At 41.1% G+C, this 14344-nt stretch overlaps 1 protein-coding gene and 1 long non-coding RNA gene across 2 annotated transcripts in view; one reads left to right on the top strand and one right to left on the bottom strand.

The window, feature by feature from the left end:
* The first annotated feature begins 1078 nt into the window (after positions 1-1078).
* Positions 1079-5905, top strand: LOC310740392. Its single transcript, XR_014537630.1, has 2 exons — positions 1079-3250; positions 3365-5905. It is a non-coding gene; the product is annotated as an uncharacterized lncRNA (long non-coding RNA).
* The window catches only part of paqr4a (progestin and adipoQ receptor family member IVa), a 15326-nt gene continuing 3408 nt past the window's right edge, over positions 2427-14344 (bottom strand). The window contains exons 2-3 of the mRNA XM_083567063.1: positions 10574-10792; positions 2427-7605 (exon numbers count right to left, since the gene is read on the bottom strand). Coding sequence (XP_083423189.1) covers positions 7172-7605; positions 10574-10792 — 653 coding nt within the window. The 3' untranslated portion in view covers positions 2427-7171. The remainder of the gene's footprint in view (positions 7606-10573; positions 10793-14344) is intronic.

Here is a 14344-nt window from a genome sequence, read left to right as displayed (position 1 = left end):
ACAAATCTATTTATCACAATCCCTGTATTTACCACACATTCACCAAGTTCCAGCACATGCAGAAATCCTCTGTGGAGCTCAGTGAGGAATTGTGCTAATTGTCATTAGGAAATGTGAACAATCGCTGTCTCACTCTGAATGGAACTGAATCTGGATGTTACTATGGTTACATGTGTTCATAAGGTGGTTTGAACTTACGCCTTCCTTCCAGCCAATCAGAATCCTGTATTCGGTCTGTTAATGGGATTAAAATAAATTACGCCCTCCCACGTTATTACAGTTTTTCAGATCAGAAATAAAATTCCCAAAACGACTTGTTCAACCAGCACATCATGTCGTCACTTGCGCAAGTCATAAGAACAACTTCGTGTTGCTTTGAATAAATTGCGTTGGTTCATGCTTTGGTTCATTAATTTAACTGAACAATTGTACAATTGTTTGCCGTTTCCTACGTCATCAACTGTTCATCCAAATAAATGGTACTGGTTCACCTGAATAGTTTTTCACCCTTAAAACATCTTAGCATCAGTTTATTGCAGAAGATTTTGAATGCAAAATGGTTAAAGCAGCTGTCAGAATCTGGCAAAATAAAATGTTCTTTTCTCTTTCAAACGTATTTTTTTGTAAATGTAACTTGAATTGTGTATGATGAATTGTACAGATGAATCCTGAATGTCACTAATGAAGGCGAGTTTATGCATCAGATCAACCAATGATCGACTAGTTCTCTAAAACAGGTCAAAGATGAATCTCATGAACCTTCAATTGGTGACAGACAACAAAACAGTAATACAGTACAGTAAAATTATGAATCCTGTCTGATGTCCCACATACAGTAATGTGTACATTTGTGTTGAAATTCATCGATGCCGTACAGAAGAAATTGTGCATTGTGACTTTTTAATCATTGTGATCCAAACTGCAGTTTAATCAGGAAACAGTGAAACTGTGCACCGTCATACTGACAACATGACTAAACATTTTAAAGATCTTGTTTATGGACAATGACAAAATGACTTCTGAAGGCAATGATATGACACAAATACTTACTTTTAAAAGGGTGTTTGGGTGTTTTTTCTGTTTCTACAAATTGTTTTGAGAAATGCATTTACTGGTTTGCAAATATTAAAAATGAAACGATGAAACCCTCCAAAGGAACTGAGAAAAACTCTAACCGCGAAGTAAAACAGCGCCCTCTTGTGCCACCTGTGCAAACTGCAGGAGAAGCGACGTGGAGGAATTCTGAGAAAAGTAAATCAGAAACATCTCTAGAGATAAAGACTCGAATAAATTTTATCTAGAACAGACAAAGTACAGATAAACATGTCATGTAAGAATGCAGATAAGACAAGAAGTTTCTGAAAGAACAAGGCAAGCTGCTGGATTGAGACGTGACTCATTGAGATAAAAAAAGAAAATCAGAACAGAGGAACAGACGGGTCTGTAATCAGATACAGGAAACTGTAAAGAAATAAATGAAGAAAAAAAAATTCTCTGTTGTCCATATGTCAGTATTTGCATAGGTGTATCATTGGTTTGAATGAACTTGATTGAGATTAAGGAAGTGACTCAGAACATTGCTGTGGAATAAGAGGAGTAAAACAGCATCTTGTTGCACTTCATTAAACATTTAGAATCACACTCGTGTGTGAGAGTCTGAACGATTCACATTCAAGTGAAATGAAGTAAAGAAGTGAGTCGACTCACTGCAGGAAGTGAATGGGGCATTCTTCAGCAGTATGAGAGGAACAAAAAACTTTAGAACGTGCTGTTAGAAGAAAACGATGATGTCACTACAGTGTTGATTGTTTTCCTATAAGGCCACACCCCCAAGTGTTTTATTCTCCTTATATCACATCACTGTGTCTGATTCCCTTTCTCCAGTGAGTCGATTCAAACACGTCCCGAAGTCTTTTATTCCTCGCATGATTGTGTTTATTTATGCAGTGTTGCAGGTTTGTAAACAAACAAAAAAAAAGATCATCAGCATTTGTGAGCAAAAAGAAAAAAAAATTTTTTGCTCTTCACACTTTGCTAAAAGCTTCAAATTCTGAAGTCACTAAAAGGTGTGGCTGGAGTTTTGTGGTTGGCTTGTGATCAGCTGAAACGCTGCGAGCAAAACAGGACACGGCCTGGCAAAAAGGGCGTGTCTTTATAAAAACAACACGAATGTACGAATTGTTCACTGCAGCATCGGAGTCACGACGCACACGTGCAAACTCTAGACATGTGCCGGTTCCTTGGGTTTCTATCCGATACTTAACGAGTGTAATAATAATAATATACTAATAATAATGAGGGAAATTTAGCTGTAGTAGAGGTAACAGGACACGTGATTTTGCATATTAGTAGCGTATTATTTGCATAACATTTGCATGTACATTTGCTCTAAATCTTTTAAAAATGAAACAAGCGAAAGAAGGACATTGTTCAGAAAAATAAAGTTTATTGTTCTTTAAACAGGTCATATTATATTTTGATATATTTATAAAGGCTGTAAATATCATTATTTTGAACATCGGCACATGCCTAGTCACGACTATGCTCCGTACGGATTCTATACATCTACGTTTTTTTTCTTTGTGTTATGACATCACAGCGTGATCCAGGAAGTTAGGTCGCAGTTCCTTTGATGTTTGTTATCTTTATTTTTTAATTGTTATAAATGCCCGAAAAACCCCACGCTCCAGTTCCACGTGTCCATGTACACGTCTGCTAGTGCGTATAAAAACATTAGTGTGTGTGTGTGTGTGTGTGTGTGTGTGCGCACCGTATGCATAAACACATATCTACAGGAACATATTTACATTATTTGTTTGTTAGTAAGTGAGTTTTCTCGATAACAATGAGATTCACATTGATCCGAAGCCCTTTGTTGGTAAAAATAAATGTAAAAAAGAAACTAAAAGAAAAGAAACAGTACAGTTCATTGTAATTTTTGTTTGTTGTTATTGTATTGCCTCTGTTTCATCCCCAACACACACACACACACACACACACACTTAAACGCATAGGAAGGCGTATGTGTACAGAGTATCAGCGTTAATAATTATATCACACATGCTTGGTGTAAAAGCGCCACGCTGCGAGCAAAGATGGGATTCGTTCAGGGATCAGTATGTGGGTTAGTTTGGGATTGATTTATGGGTTAACTCGGAGAGTTTGTGAGATTGTTTATGGTTAGTTCAGGAATTAATGCAGGGATTCGTTTTGGGGATTTGTTAGTGAGTTATTTTAAAATCAGGGATTAGTTTGTGGATTAAATCAGGGATTCGTTTGGGGATTAGATCAGGGATTAGTTTGGGGATTAACGCAGGGATTAATTTGGGGGTTAGCTCAGGGATTAGTTTGGGGATTAAATGAGGGATTAGTTTGGGGTTTAGCTCAGGGATTAGTTTGGGGATTAGATCAGGGATTAGTTTGGGGGTTAGATCAGGGATTAGTTTGGGGATTAACTCAGGGATTAATTTGGGGGTTAGCTCAGGGATTAGTTTGGGGGTTAGCTCAGGGATTAGTTTGGGGGTTAGATCAGGGATTAGTCTGGGGGTTAGCTCAGGGATTAGTTTGGGGGTTAGCTCAGGGATCAAGTGAAGTGAGCTCACTCAGTAATCCAGGCTTATAAAACTGTTTGACTTCTTTAAAACATCTGCGATAGAAGCGAGCATTGCTACATTCACTTCATTGGCTAATCGTTACTATAGCAACAAACTTTAGCTTCTTCCCGTTCTGTTTCCTCTTTCATTATCAGTTCAGTGTATGAAAAGTATTTACACAGGTTTGTATGTAACATTGCAGAATTTTTGTGTAGGTTTGAACGTAACCTTCGATATGTTTTTAACGCAGATGCGCTACATTCGATTTTCATTCACTTCAGCTAAAATAAATTTGATGTAGCTTGACTGATGAGGTAGCTGATGTATCTAGATTCTGGTCCAATGAGCTGCCTTCAGCTACATAATTTGCATAAATGTGCACGACTGGCTGCAGCAGAGATTTATTAACATCCTACTCATTTTCCTTTTATCATTATTATTTCCTTCTTTGCAGTTCAACATTAATTTCTAAATGTTTCCACATTCATGCCTGTCTAGTTAAATCAAAACGAGTTTGAATAAGCCTGGATTACACTTGCTCGCTTCACGTAACTGCCGCGACCCCTCGCCACAGTGTGCGTGTTCTGGAATGGACCGAGAAACAGGAAGTGGTGTTAGGAATGTTCGGCGTGTCATGCCGTTTAATCGAGGCCCCAAATTGTCCATTTGACAATCGTTATATAAACGAGTCGTGTGTCTACAAATAGCTGACATGCACTAACTGTTTTAACCCCTCCCACAACAAGCATCACTCTCATAAACCCTGCCCCCTCCCTCCCCCCCAAACTGAGATCTTTAAACATGCATTCGATTATTATTGGTGAAATAGTTTACATCTAAACCGTAATGTAAAAAAATGTAAAGAAGGTCATGTAAGCAGTACGTATGATATAAAACCAACTAACCAATGAGGTTTGTGCAAAATGAACAAAAAAGAGAGAAATAAATAATGATATAAATATGCTAAGCACAGTAGTGATGAACGTCGGCTAGAGACGATGCTAAACGCTTCAGAGAGCTACGTGCAACAACGTGATTTTCACGAGAGGTGAATCAGCAGTTCGTATTTTTTTACTTTTTTCACCAAACTGAATTTGTGGGGTACAGCTAATTACTGTACGGCAAAAAGTATTGGGACACCAGATTTTCCACCCATTTGTGGTACTTCGAAACTGTTAGACAAAGTTGGAGGCCCAAACCTTTTCCAGCATGATAATGCCCCTGTGCACAAAGCCAACTCCATGAAGATCTGCTTTCTATGTGTTGGCTGTATGTGGAAGATCTCCTGCTATGGAGCTCCAACCCTATTGAACACCTTTGGAATGAAAGTCAACGCTGACTGCACCCCAGGAACCTCCTCACCTACATCACTACCTGACTTTACTAACACCCTTGAGGCTAAATGAGTCTCCACAACGTCTCCTTAAAAATCTAGTGGAACATCTATCCAGAAGAATGAAGCTTATTATAACAGCTAAAAGAGGCACATACAAATCTTACGGTCAGGTGTCCACAAACTTTTGTAAATACAGTGTATGTTTCGCAAATTACATCCAGTGCGTTTTCTTTCTCATCGCATCTCTGTGCGACTAGACGTAAACTTCGCTCAGATGCGGGACAGACACGCTGTCTCGGAATACGGCTGATGATTTTGGCAAATAAATGGCTTACGATTTTCTCGTCTCAAAGCCATCGTCTGGACCTGAGAGGGAAAAATCCAGCCGGTGTGCAAACGGCAAATCATTTACAGAGTCAAATTAAGAGTCTAAAGCCAGACATCTGAAAACCTTCAGCAACGTCACAATCGTTTTCTGTTCGCTCTCCATCATTACAAATCTTTCACTAACTGCATTTTATATACGTTTCACTGCGATATTTTTTAAATAGGTTTTTTAACAGAGTGCACGTGAGCATCTATAAACCCTCACTTTTTTTTTTTTTTTTTTGGGAGTATTGCCACACTGAAGAAAAAAAGGGACTAAAATGTGCACGTGTGCAGTGATGATCACGTGTCTAATGTGTGAATAGTAATAATAAGGTAACTTTTAGTTTTTTTTTTAGCTCCTTTCACATTTACTGTTTCAAATAATAAATATATATAAATAAATGTATAAACATATATTGTTTCTTGTCTGGGGCTCTGTAGCCGGACCCCTGGTCTGATCAGCTGCCTTCAGCGAAATAATTCACTGGCTGAAAAAGAGGATCTGCTACAGAACCCGAAGTGCTTCAGCGCTAAAATAAGGACGCGCTTCGGTCCCATTGTTCATATTTTTTGCAATAAATCAATAAAAAAACAAGCATAAAAATAACCTGGTGTTTTTTGGCAAAATGTTGGCTGATCGTTCAGCTCTTAGCTACACAGAGTTAGCATCCAAACCAGTCGTCAGAAAGCCTGAACATCGATCTGCTGGTTGAATGAAAGCTGAATGAGAACTTCCTGTGAGAAAAAACTTTACATAAGATAAAAAAAATGGTGTTTTTTGTGTGTTCTGTTGGTGAAAATGGTCATTTGGGTGTTTTTTTTTTGTGTTTTCTTTCCTCTTCCTATCACGTAAAAACACCGTAAACCTGACAAACTCAAAGAGCAAACAAGCGCTTCCCCTTTGCCTCAGGAGAAAAACTAACAAGAACGAACGAATGATGTATGAAGAACGGAAGAGAAAGAGAAGAGCGATGGAAAATAAAGCAGGAAGGAGGATTAAGGTGTGCGTTTACGTCATTAAATAAAACTACACGCTTAAAAAATAAATAAATAATAAAAACTTCTCAAAGGTGGACTTGTTAATACTTTACGAGAGTAGTGTGTGTGTGTGTGTGTGTGTGTGTGTGTGTGTGTGTGTGTGTGTGTGTGTGTGTGTGTGTAGCCTCAGAGCGTGCATTACCAGAAGCCATGCTTTTCCACCAGCGGTTGTGAGCACTGAGCCGTTGTTGTTGTTGTTGTTGTTGTGCGATGCAGAACGAAAGGAGAAAACAAAAAAAAACATCAGGGTTCTTTTGAGTTAACGCTCTGAAGGCTGGTGTAAAAAATAGATATTGAGATAAATGATATAAAATATTTACGATAAATGCCACGGTTCCTAGCGTAACGATTCTCACGTCGTTAAACGGACGAGTCGACGCCCCCCCAAAAATTTCAACTATACCCAAAAACTGAGGTCAGAGGTCAAATGTTGCTGCAACCACCACCCCCACAACACAAACACACACACACACACACACACACACACACACACACACACACACACACTCCTGGCTCCGCCCTCTTTTCAGTGCTTAATGCATCACAAACTGTGAGGGTGAACAATAACCTGCACCCCGACGTCAAAAGTCATTTTAGAGCTTGACACAAACACCCCTGTACTCCCCCCCAACACCCCCCTCCCCCAACACACACTGGATTAAAAAAGTCAGAGGTCAAAGGTCAGTGCTCGTGACCCCTCCCTGAGTCTAAAGAAAACCTGATGCATGTCAAATTTTAAAACAAACAAACAAAAAAATAATCTCGTCGAGTCCAGTGGTACGATTCCTTGACAAAACCCCGCCCCCACCACCAGAGGACAGAGGTCAGTCATAGGTCAGTCTGCCGGACAGTCGTAACTGTTGATCCAGAGCAGATCGTCCAGGACACCCCAGTGGAGTGACAGGATGGAGCCCACCACCAGTACGTGCATGATCTGGTGGCTGTTGCACCAGTAGTCAAAGAGCCCGGGGCAGAAGCGTTCGGGCACGCGGGCGATGTTAATTATTCCGCCCGACACCGCCAGCGCTTCCATGGTGAGGAAGTGGCGGATCGAGGTTGGGCTTCCACCACCCACGCCCACCGACCGCAGCCCCAGGAAGAAGAAGCGGAAGAGCGCCTGGCCGGCAAATGAGCGCAAGCGCCGCACGCTGCTCCTCGCCGTCACCGCGCAGTAGATGGCGTAGCTCGACAGAGCGATGTAGGTCAGCAGGGCGGTGCCACGCAGCAACGGATAACACAGCAGCGTGCTGTAGACGATGGGCAGAGCGCCTGCGGAGAGAAAAAAATAAATAATTACACCGCGAGAAGGTTTTAAACTCCCGTACACTACATCATTCGCTCAGTTCCAGGGTTCCTAAACAATTTTTGTTTTCAAAATTCCAGACTTTTCCAAAGTCAAATATGCAGACTTCCCTAAAGATTTTCAAGACCATATTTAACATCTGAAATAATGATTTTAAATTCCAACGTGTTAAGGTACAATCTCTGATGTACGTCAGAATCACTCATGTATGCTACTTTTTTATATTACCAAATAATTGCCAGAAGGTTGTAGTAGTGTAGCTCATCCGAATGAACACCAAACCCAAACCGTGTTTAATGTACAGCATTTTATTACACATGCCATTTTAAAACTGTGCAATGTTAATCATTTATAACTGGAAACCTTCAGCCCCTTTTGGCCGTGTCCACACTAATCCAGACCTGGAAATCACTTAAATCAAATTCCATACTTTTTTATACTTTTCCAAAATGTGTAGGAACCCCTGCAGTCCTGTACACAAACCCAGAAGTTTCCGCTTGAATAGAAAGACCCGTGGTCGCTGAGTAATCATATTTCTGATTCTGCTGCAAAGCTACGTCCTCCATCTGCTGACAGGACTTTCACCCCGCTAGCGAGTTACTGAGTGGAATGACTCAGAGGACAGGGTAGAAATATCCATGGAAATCTTTGCATCAACACTGCTGCAGATTACAAGGTCGAGTGTGTCCCTAGTGGCAAAGTCCAGCTAGTGGAGATATGCTTTCCTCCTGTAAGGTCCCTGATGTGAGGGAAGTCTAAGAATGATGTATGATAAAAGTTTTTTTCATTTTTTTCCACAGGAATGCAGTATGTATGAATTATCTATAGTGGTAAAATGGTCGTACAGGTTGTTCAACAAGATTCTGGAAGGTGAGAAGATGCCTGAGGAATAGAGAAGGAGTGTGCTGGTACGGATTTTGGAGAATTAGGGAGATGTGCAGACCTCCAGTAACTACAGGGGAATAAAGTTAATGGGAAGTTCTGGGAAAGAGTAGTGGAAGCCAGGCTGAGAGAAGAGGTGACCATCTGTGAGCAACAGTATGGTTTCATGCCAAGGAAGAGCACCACAGATGCATTATTTGCTTTGAGAATGTTGATGGAGAAGTATAGAGAAGGTCAGAAGGAGTTGCATTGTGTGTTTGTGGATTTAGAGAAAGCGTACGACAGGGTGGAGAGAGGAGTTGTGGTATTGTATGAGGAAGTCTGGTGTGTCAGAGAAGTATGTGAGGGTGGTGCAGGACATGTATGAGGACAGTGTGACAGCAGTGAAGTGTGCAGTAGGAACCTTGAACCACCCTTGAACCACCTTGAACCACCCAGACTGGTACAGGGTGGAGGTTGGACTGCATCAAGGATCGGCTCTGAGCCATTTAATGTTTGCAGTAGTGATGGACAGGTTGAAGGACGAGGTCCGACAGGAGTCTCCGTGGACTATGATGTTTGTGGACGATATTGTAATTAGTGGTAAGAGTAGGGAGCAGGTGGAGAAGAGCCTGGAGAGGTGGAGGTATGCGCTGGAGAGAAGGGGAATGAAAGTCAGTAGGAGTAAGATAGAGTACATGTGTGTGAATGAGAGGGTGGGCAGTGGAGGGGTGCGGTTACAGGGAGAAGAGCTGGAGAAGGTGGAGCAGTACCTGGTGCAGGTACCTGGGGTCAACAGTGCAAAGTAATGGTTTGTGATAGAAGAGTATCTGTGAGAATGAAAGGGAAAGTTTATAGGACTGTGGTGAGACCTGAGATGTTGTATGGATTAGAGACAGTGGCATTGAGTAAAAGACAGGAGGTGGAGCTGGAGGTAGCAGAGCTGAAGATGTTGAGATGTTTGTTGGGAGTGACGACGATGGACAGGATTAGAAATGAGTTTATTGGAGGGACAGCGCCATGTAGGACGTTTTGGAGACAAGGTGAGGGAGGTGAGATTGAGATGGTTTGGACATGTGCAGAGGAGGGACATGGGGTATATCAGTAGGAGAATGCTGAGGATGGAGACACCAGGAAGGAGGAAAAGAGGAAGACCAAGGAGGAGGTTTATGAATGTGGTGAGGGAAGACATGCAGGTAGTTGGTTTGAAAGATGTAGAGTAGAGGGGGGTATGGAGACGGATGATACGCTGTGGTGACCCGTAATCGGAAAAGCCGACAGAAGAATAAGAAGACACTTATGAGGACATTTACAAGACAGACTTTTTAAGAAAAGCTGGACATTGTGAAAAAATGTCACCAAAACAGATTTTTTATGAACCATTAATATGGCTTTTGTTAGCAAAGATATATGTGGAGGTGCTGCTGTGGCTACAGTGAAAGGAGACGTGTTGAATTGTATTCAGTGGGTTTCTTGCTTTAGTAATGACATTCATTCTCACCTGTCTGTGATGCAGTGCTCTGTTCTACTGCTTTTCTCTACAGTATTATATAATAAAGGTATTAAGAGGGGGACTGATTCAGCCAGGACACCACTGAAGGTCTGGGGGTGTAATACAGGGTCTGCCAGTGGGTGGCAGTATAGTAACAGTTTTGAATAGAAGTTGTAGTTCAATAGTAATGTAGCAGCAGAAGTATACAGTAGTATTGATGTAATATAGAGTATTTAAGAAAACTATTAGCCATGCTGTAATAATATATATAAATATATACTATTCAGCATAAATAATTTTATTTTTTTGTGCTGTTAAAACTTTGTGTTTTAACAGCACAAAAAAATAAAATTATTTATTGTCAATTATTGTCCCTCAGTTTTGAGCCAATCAGGATACAAATCCAGAATGACTGAAAGATGCTTGTTATTTTAGTTCTCCACTTAAAGGTGCTCTGATGTGATACAATGGAGATCAAATTAAGTATTTTTATTTTTAATCAAAATAAATTAATAATTAGAAATGATAATAATAAGAAAAATAAATACAAAAATCAAATGGTGGGTGTTGGAAGTTCATACCCAGTGTGTTGATCATGCAGATGCCACACATGTCTAAGGTGAGCAGTTTTTTGTAGACAGGTTCTCCACCCTCATGGTTCATGAACAGGTGATAGAGGACGGAACCGAGCTGAGGAGACAAACAGGCCAGGAAGTGGACCACACCCAGCCACGTCACATTGATCTGAGACCAGGGCATGTTGAGGGGGAGCAGCACCAAGAAACACAGCAGAGGAATGCCTGTGGACAGCACACACACACACACACACACACACACACACACACACACACACAAACAGAATAATTACAATGTGAAATATATAGTATCTCCCAAAAGTGAGTACACCTTTACATTTTAGCAACCATTTTAGTATCTTCTTAAAGGACAATAAAGGAAATAAAAAATAAATAAATAAATGTAATTTATTTTAAAGTATCAGTGTGCAGTTTGTATAGAAATACAGTCCTCCAAAAATAACTCAACATACAGACATTGTCAAAATAACTGCAACAAAAGCAAGTACACCCTCAGTGATAACAGCTGTACGTGGTGTAAACGTGTAAAGCCACATGTTCTATTCATCATGTTCATGTTTTTATCTGCTTGTCAGAACCATATACATTTGTGTATCTTCTATTAGAGCAGTTACAATTTGGTGCTTTGAGTTCAATTCTCTCACACTGACCACTGGATGTTCTACATGCACCTCATGGTAAAGAGTCTCAGGGGATCTGAGAGTTAGAATTGTTGCTCTCCACAAAGATGCCGAGGCGATAAGATCAGTATCACCCTGAAACTGAGTTACAGTACAGTGTTCAGGGTCATACAGAGGTTTTCCAAGATGGAACAGGTCCTGTGGGGGTCCTCAAGCGGAAGGTGGAGAAGATCCATGTGTGTAACATCCAGCAGCTCTGTGATGTCATTATGGAGGAGTGGAAGAGAATCCCAGCAACAACCTGTGCAGCTCTGGTGAATTCCAGGCCCAGGAGGATTAAAGCAGTGCTGGAGAACGAAGGTTCTCACACACAATATTCACACTTTGGACACAGTTTTGACATGTTTACTTGGGGGGTACTTATTTTTAAAGGACAGTAAATCTGTACTGCTATAATTGGACCAAGATGGCGGCGCATGCACAACACGAGGCCCAGAGTCTCTCAAGATTTTGCGATTCGATAGTAATTCCTCCACTAACTACAAGTTTATTTACTCAGAACAGGCTTGCACATGTCTCATACAGCCGACAAACACTACTAGATATCGGTCACAACTGCATAAAGGGACTTTCAAAAAACTTTAATCTCTCTCAGGAAATTGCTCGAACACTGTGGACCGCTGATCCAGCTCAACCAACACCTCAATCTCCACCAGCCAGTAGTGCCTTCCTATCACTTTTTTGCTCATTTTGATCAAGTCATAGGACATTTCACCTCAACCGCTGACTCTTCTACTGCTCACAGTTCACTTTCACTCTCAGCAACGGATGTCTATTCAGCATTTAGCAGAGTGGATGCATGCGTTTAATAAAGTCCTCCCCACTGTACTGATCACTAAGCTCAGTCACCTGGGTATCTGCACCTCCACTTGCAGATAGATTTTGGACTTTCTCACCAAACAGTCCTCAGTCTGTTAGGTTGGGGAAACAGGTATCCTTAACCCTCATTCTGAACACCGGCATCCCACAGGGCTGTGTATTGAGCCCACTGCTCTACTCCCAGTATTGTACAAGTCAATAAGACGTTGTTGCAAACACCACAGTGCTGTGGAATTCTGCGTCCTGATTGGTCAGAAGTTGTTGAGTTATTCGCCAGAGGCATATCTGACAGTAGCGCATGTCTATTTCTAGCGAACGCTCGTTCCGATACATTTTTACTTCCGAGGGACGTGTCAAATAAACGTGATTAGTGGTTTTTTTACATGTATGTAAGGAGTCTCCATTGTCAGAATTCAGAACTCAACATGTTTTTTATTTATTTATAGATCACTAATCAGTGTTTTTCTGTCTCTCATCCTCCATGTCTCTTCTTGTCTTTCTCTTTTACTCTCTCGTTGTCTCTCTTCACTTACTATACCGTTTTCTGTCCTTCTCTCATTCTGTCTCTCTCTCGCTCTCCTCCTGTCTTTCTCTCATTCAAATCAAGGCATTCGCAATATTTCTTTCCGTCTTTCTGCCGCTCACTCCCTCTATTTCTCCTTCTCTTATACACATAATGGACATGGATTTTTCTGCGGCAGGTAAAAGTGCAGAGTTTCTCCAGTGTGTCTATTTTGAGGCATTTAGTTTTCCCAGAGAGAAAACCCACAGCTGGGCTGCTAAACATAGAACACACTGTGTGTGTGTGTGTGTGTGTGTGTGCGTGTGTGTGTGCGTGTGTGGCCACAGATATTGTTAAATTAAAAAGATGAATGAGATTTAAACCACTTAATTTTATATATATATATATTTAATCACCACATTATCTGTGTAAAGCTGCTTTGAGACAATGTTCATTGTTAAAAGTGCAATACAAATAAACATGAACTGAATTAAATAAAGTGGTTTAAATATATATATATATATATACACACAAAATTTAGATACACACACACACACACACACACACACACACACACATATATATGTGTGTGTGTGTGTGTGTGTGTGTGTGTGTGTGTGTGTGTGTGTGTGTGTGTGTGTGTGTGTGTGTGTGAGCTCTACTTCAAACAGTGATGGACGCACGAAAGACGCAGGTGAACTAAAGGTGAACTGGAGCCGGTGACTCATCCCGCAAACCGCAGACGTTTGTGTAGGTTGTGATAACGTGACAAGCGGCTCGGGTGTTGCCCCGGACGCGCGTGTGCACTAAAGCTTAGCGTATGAGGCGAGGAGTTAAAACCGAAAAAGCACGCCTGTGGGTATTCGGACTATGAACTCCAGCACCACGCTGATGCTACGTGAAAGCCAGGTATGAGAGTACAGAACCTTTGCTCACACTGGAGGGTATGATTCAGCTGTAAAGTGTTTAAACTGAGAAAACAATGCAGGAGAACTTTATACATAGAGAGAGACATGTCTTAGTATCTTGGTTACTTGGTTATGACGTGTGAACGGGGAAAAAAAACTAATAAGAAATAAGCATAGTGCCGGATCACGTGCTGTTCTACACTATAGATTGGTGGAAGTGATTCTGTTGACATTCAGAATGATCACTATTCACATGCAGATATACAATCAATCCTCCTGTTAGTGTCACAGCTCACTACTGTCTCATTGTCTCTTTGTTCTCACGGACAAAAGTTTGCAGACACCTGGCCATAAAATCGCTATGTGCTTTTTATTAAACATCACATTCCACGTTTGGTTGCTATTTGCTGCTATAATGAGCTCCGCTCTCCTGGGATGATGTTCCGCTAGATCTTTTAGATATTCGTTTAACCAAGTTAGTAAAGTCAGGAATTGATGTAGGTGAGAAGGTGAGGAGGTTCCTGGGGTGCAGTCAGTGTTCACATTAATCCCAAAGGTGTTCAATATGGTTGGAGCTCCATAGCAGGAGATCTTCCACATCTTCCAACACATTATAAGCAGATTTTCATGGAGCTGGTTTTGGGCACAGTGGCATTGCCATGCAGGAACAGGTTTGCATCTAAAGACATCCTGTACTATAATGTGCCTCCAGTTTAGTGTAAGAGTTTGTAAGAGTTTCAACACACACTCCTCAATAGTCAACACATTTCCATCTTCATCCTTTATTGCTCTAACTTGCAGTAGTTCCTCTGCCTGGCCAATTGCTACAAATCCTTTTCTCCTTCCT

The sequence above is a fragment of the Silurus aristotelis genome (genome assembly GCF_946808225.1).
Source record: "Silurus aristotelis genome assembly, chromosome: 17".
NCBI classification, from domain to species: domain Eukaryota; kingdom Metazoa; phylum Chordata; class Actinopteri; order Siluriformes; family Siluridae; genus Silurus; species Silurus aristotelis.
Note: the sequence above shows the minus strand (reverse complement) of the source record. Positions and strands in the feature narration are given on the sequence as shown.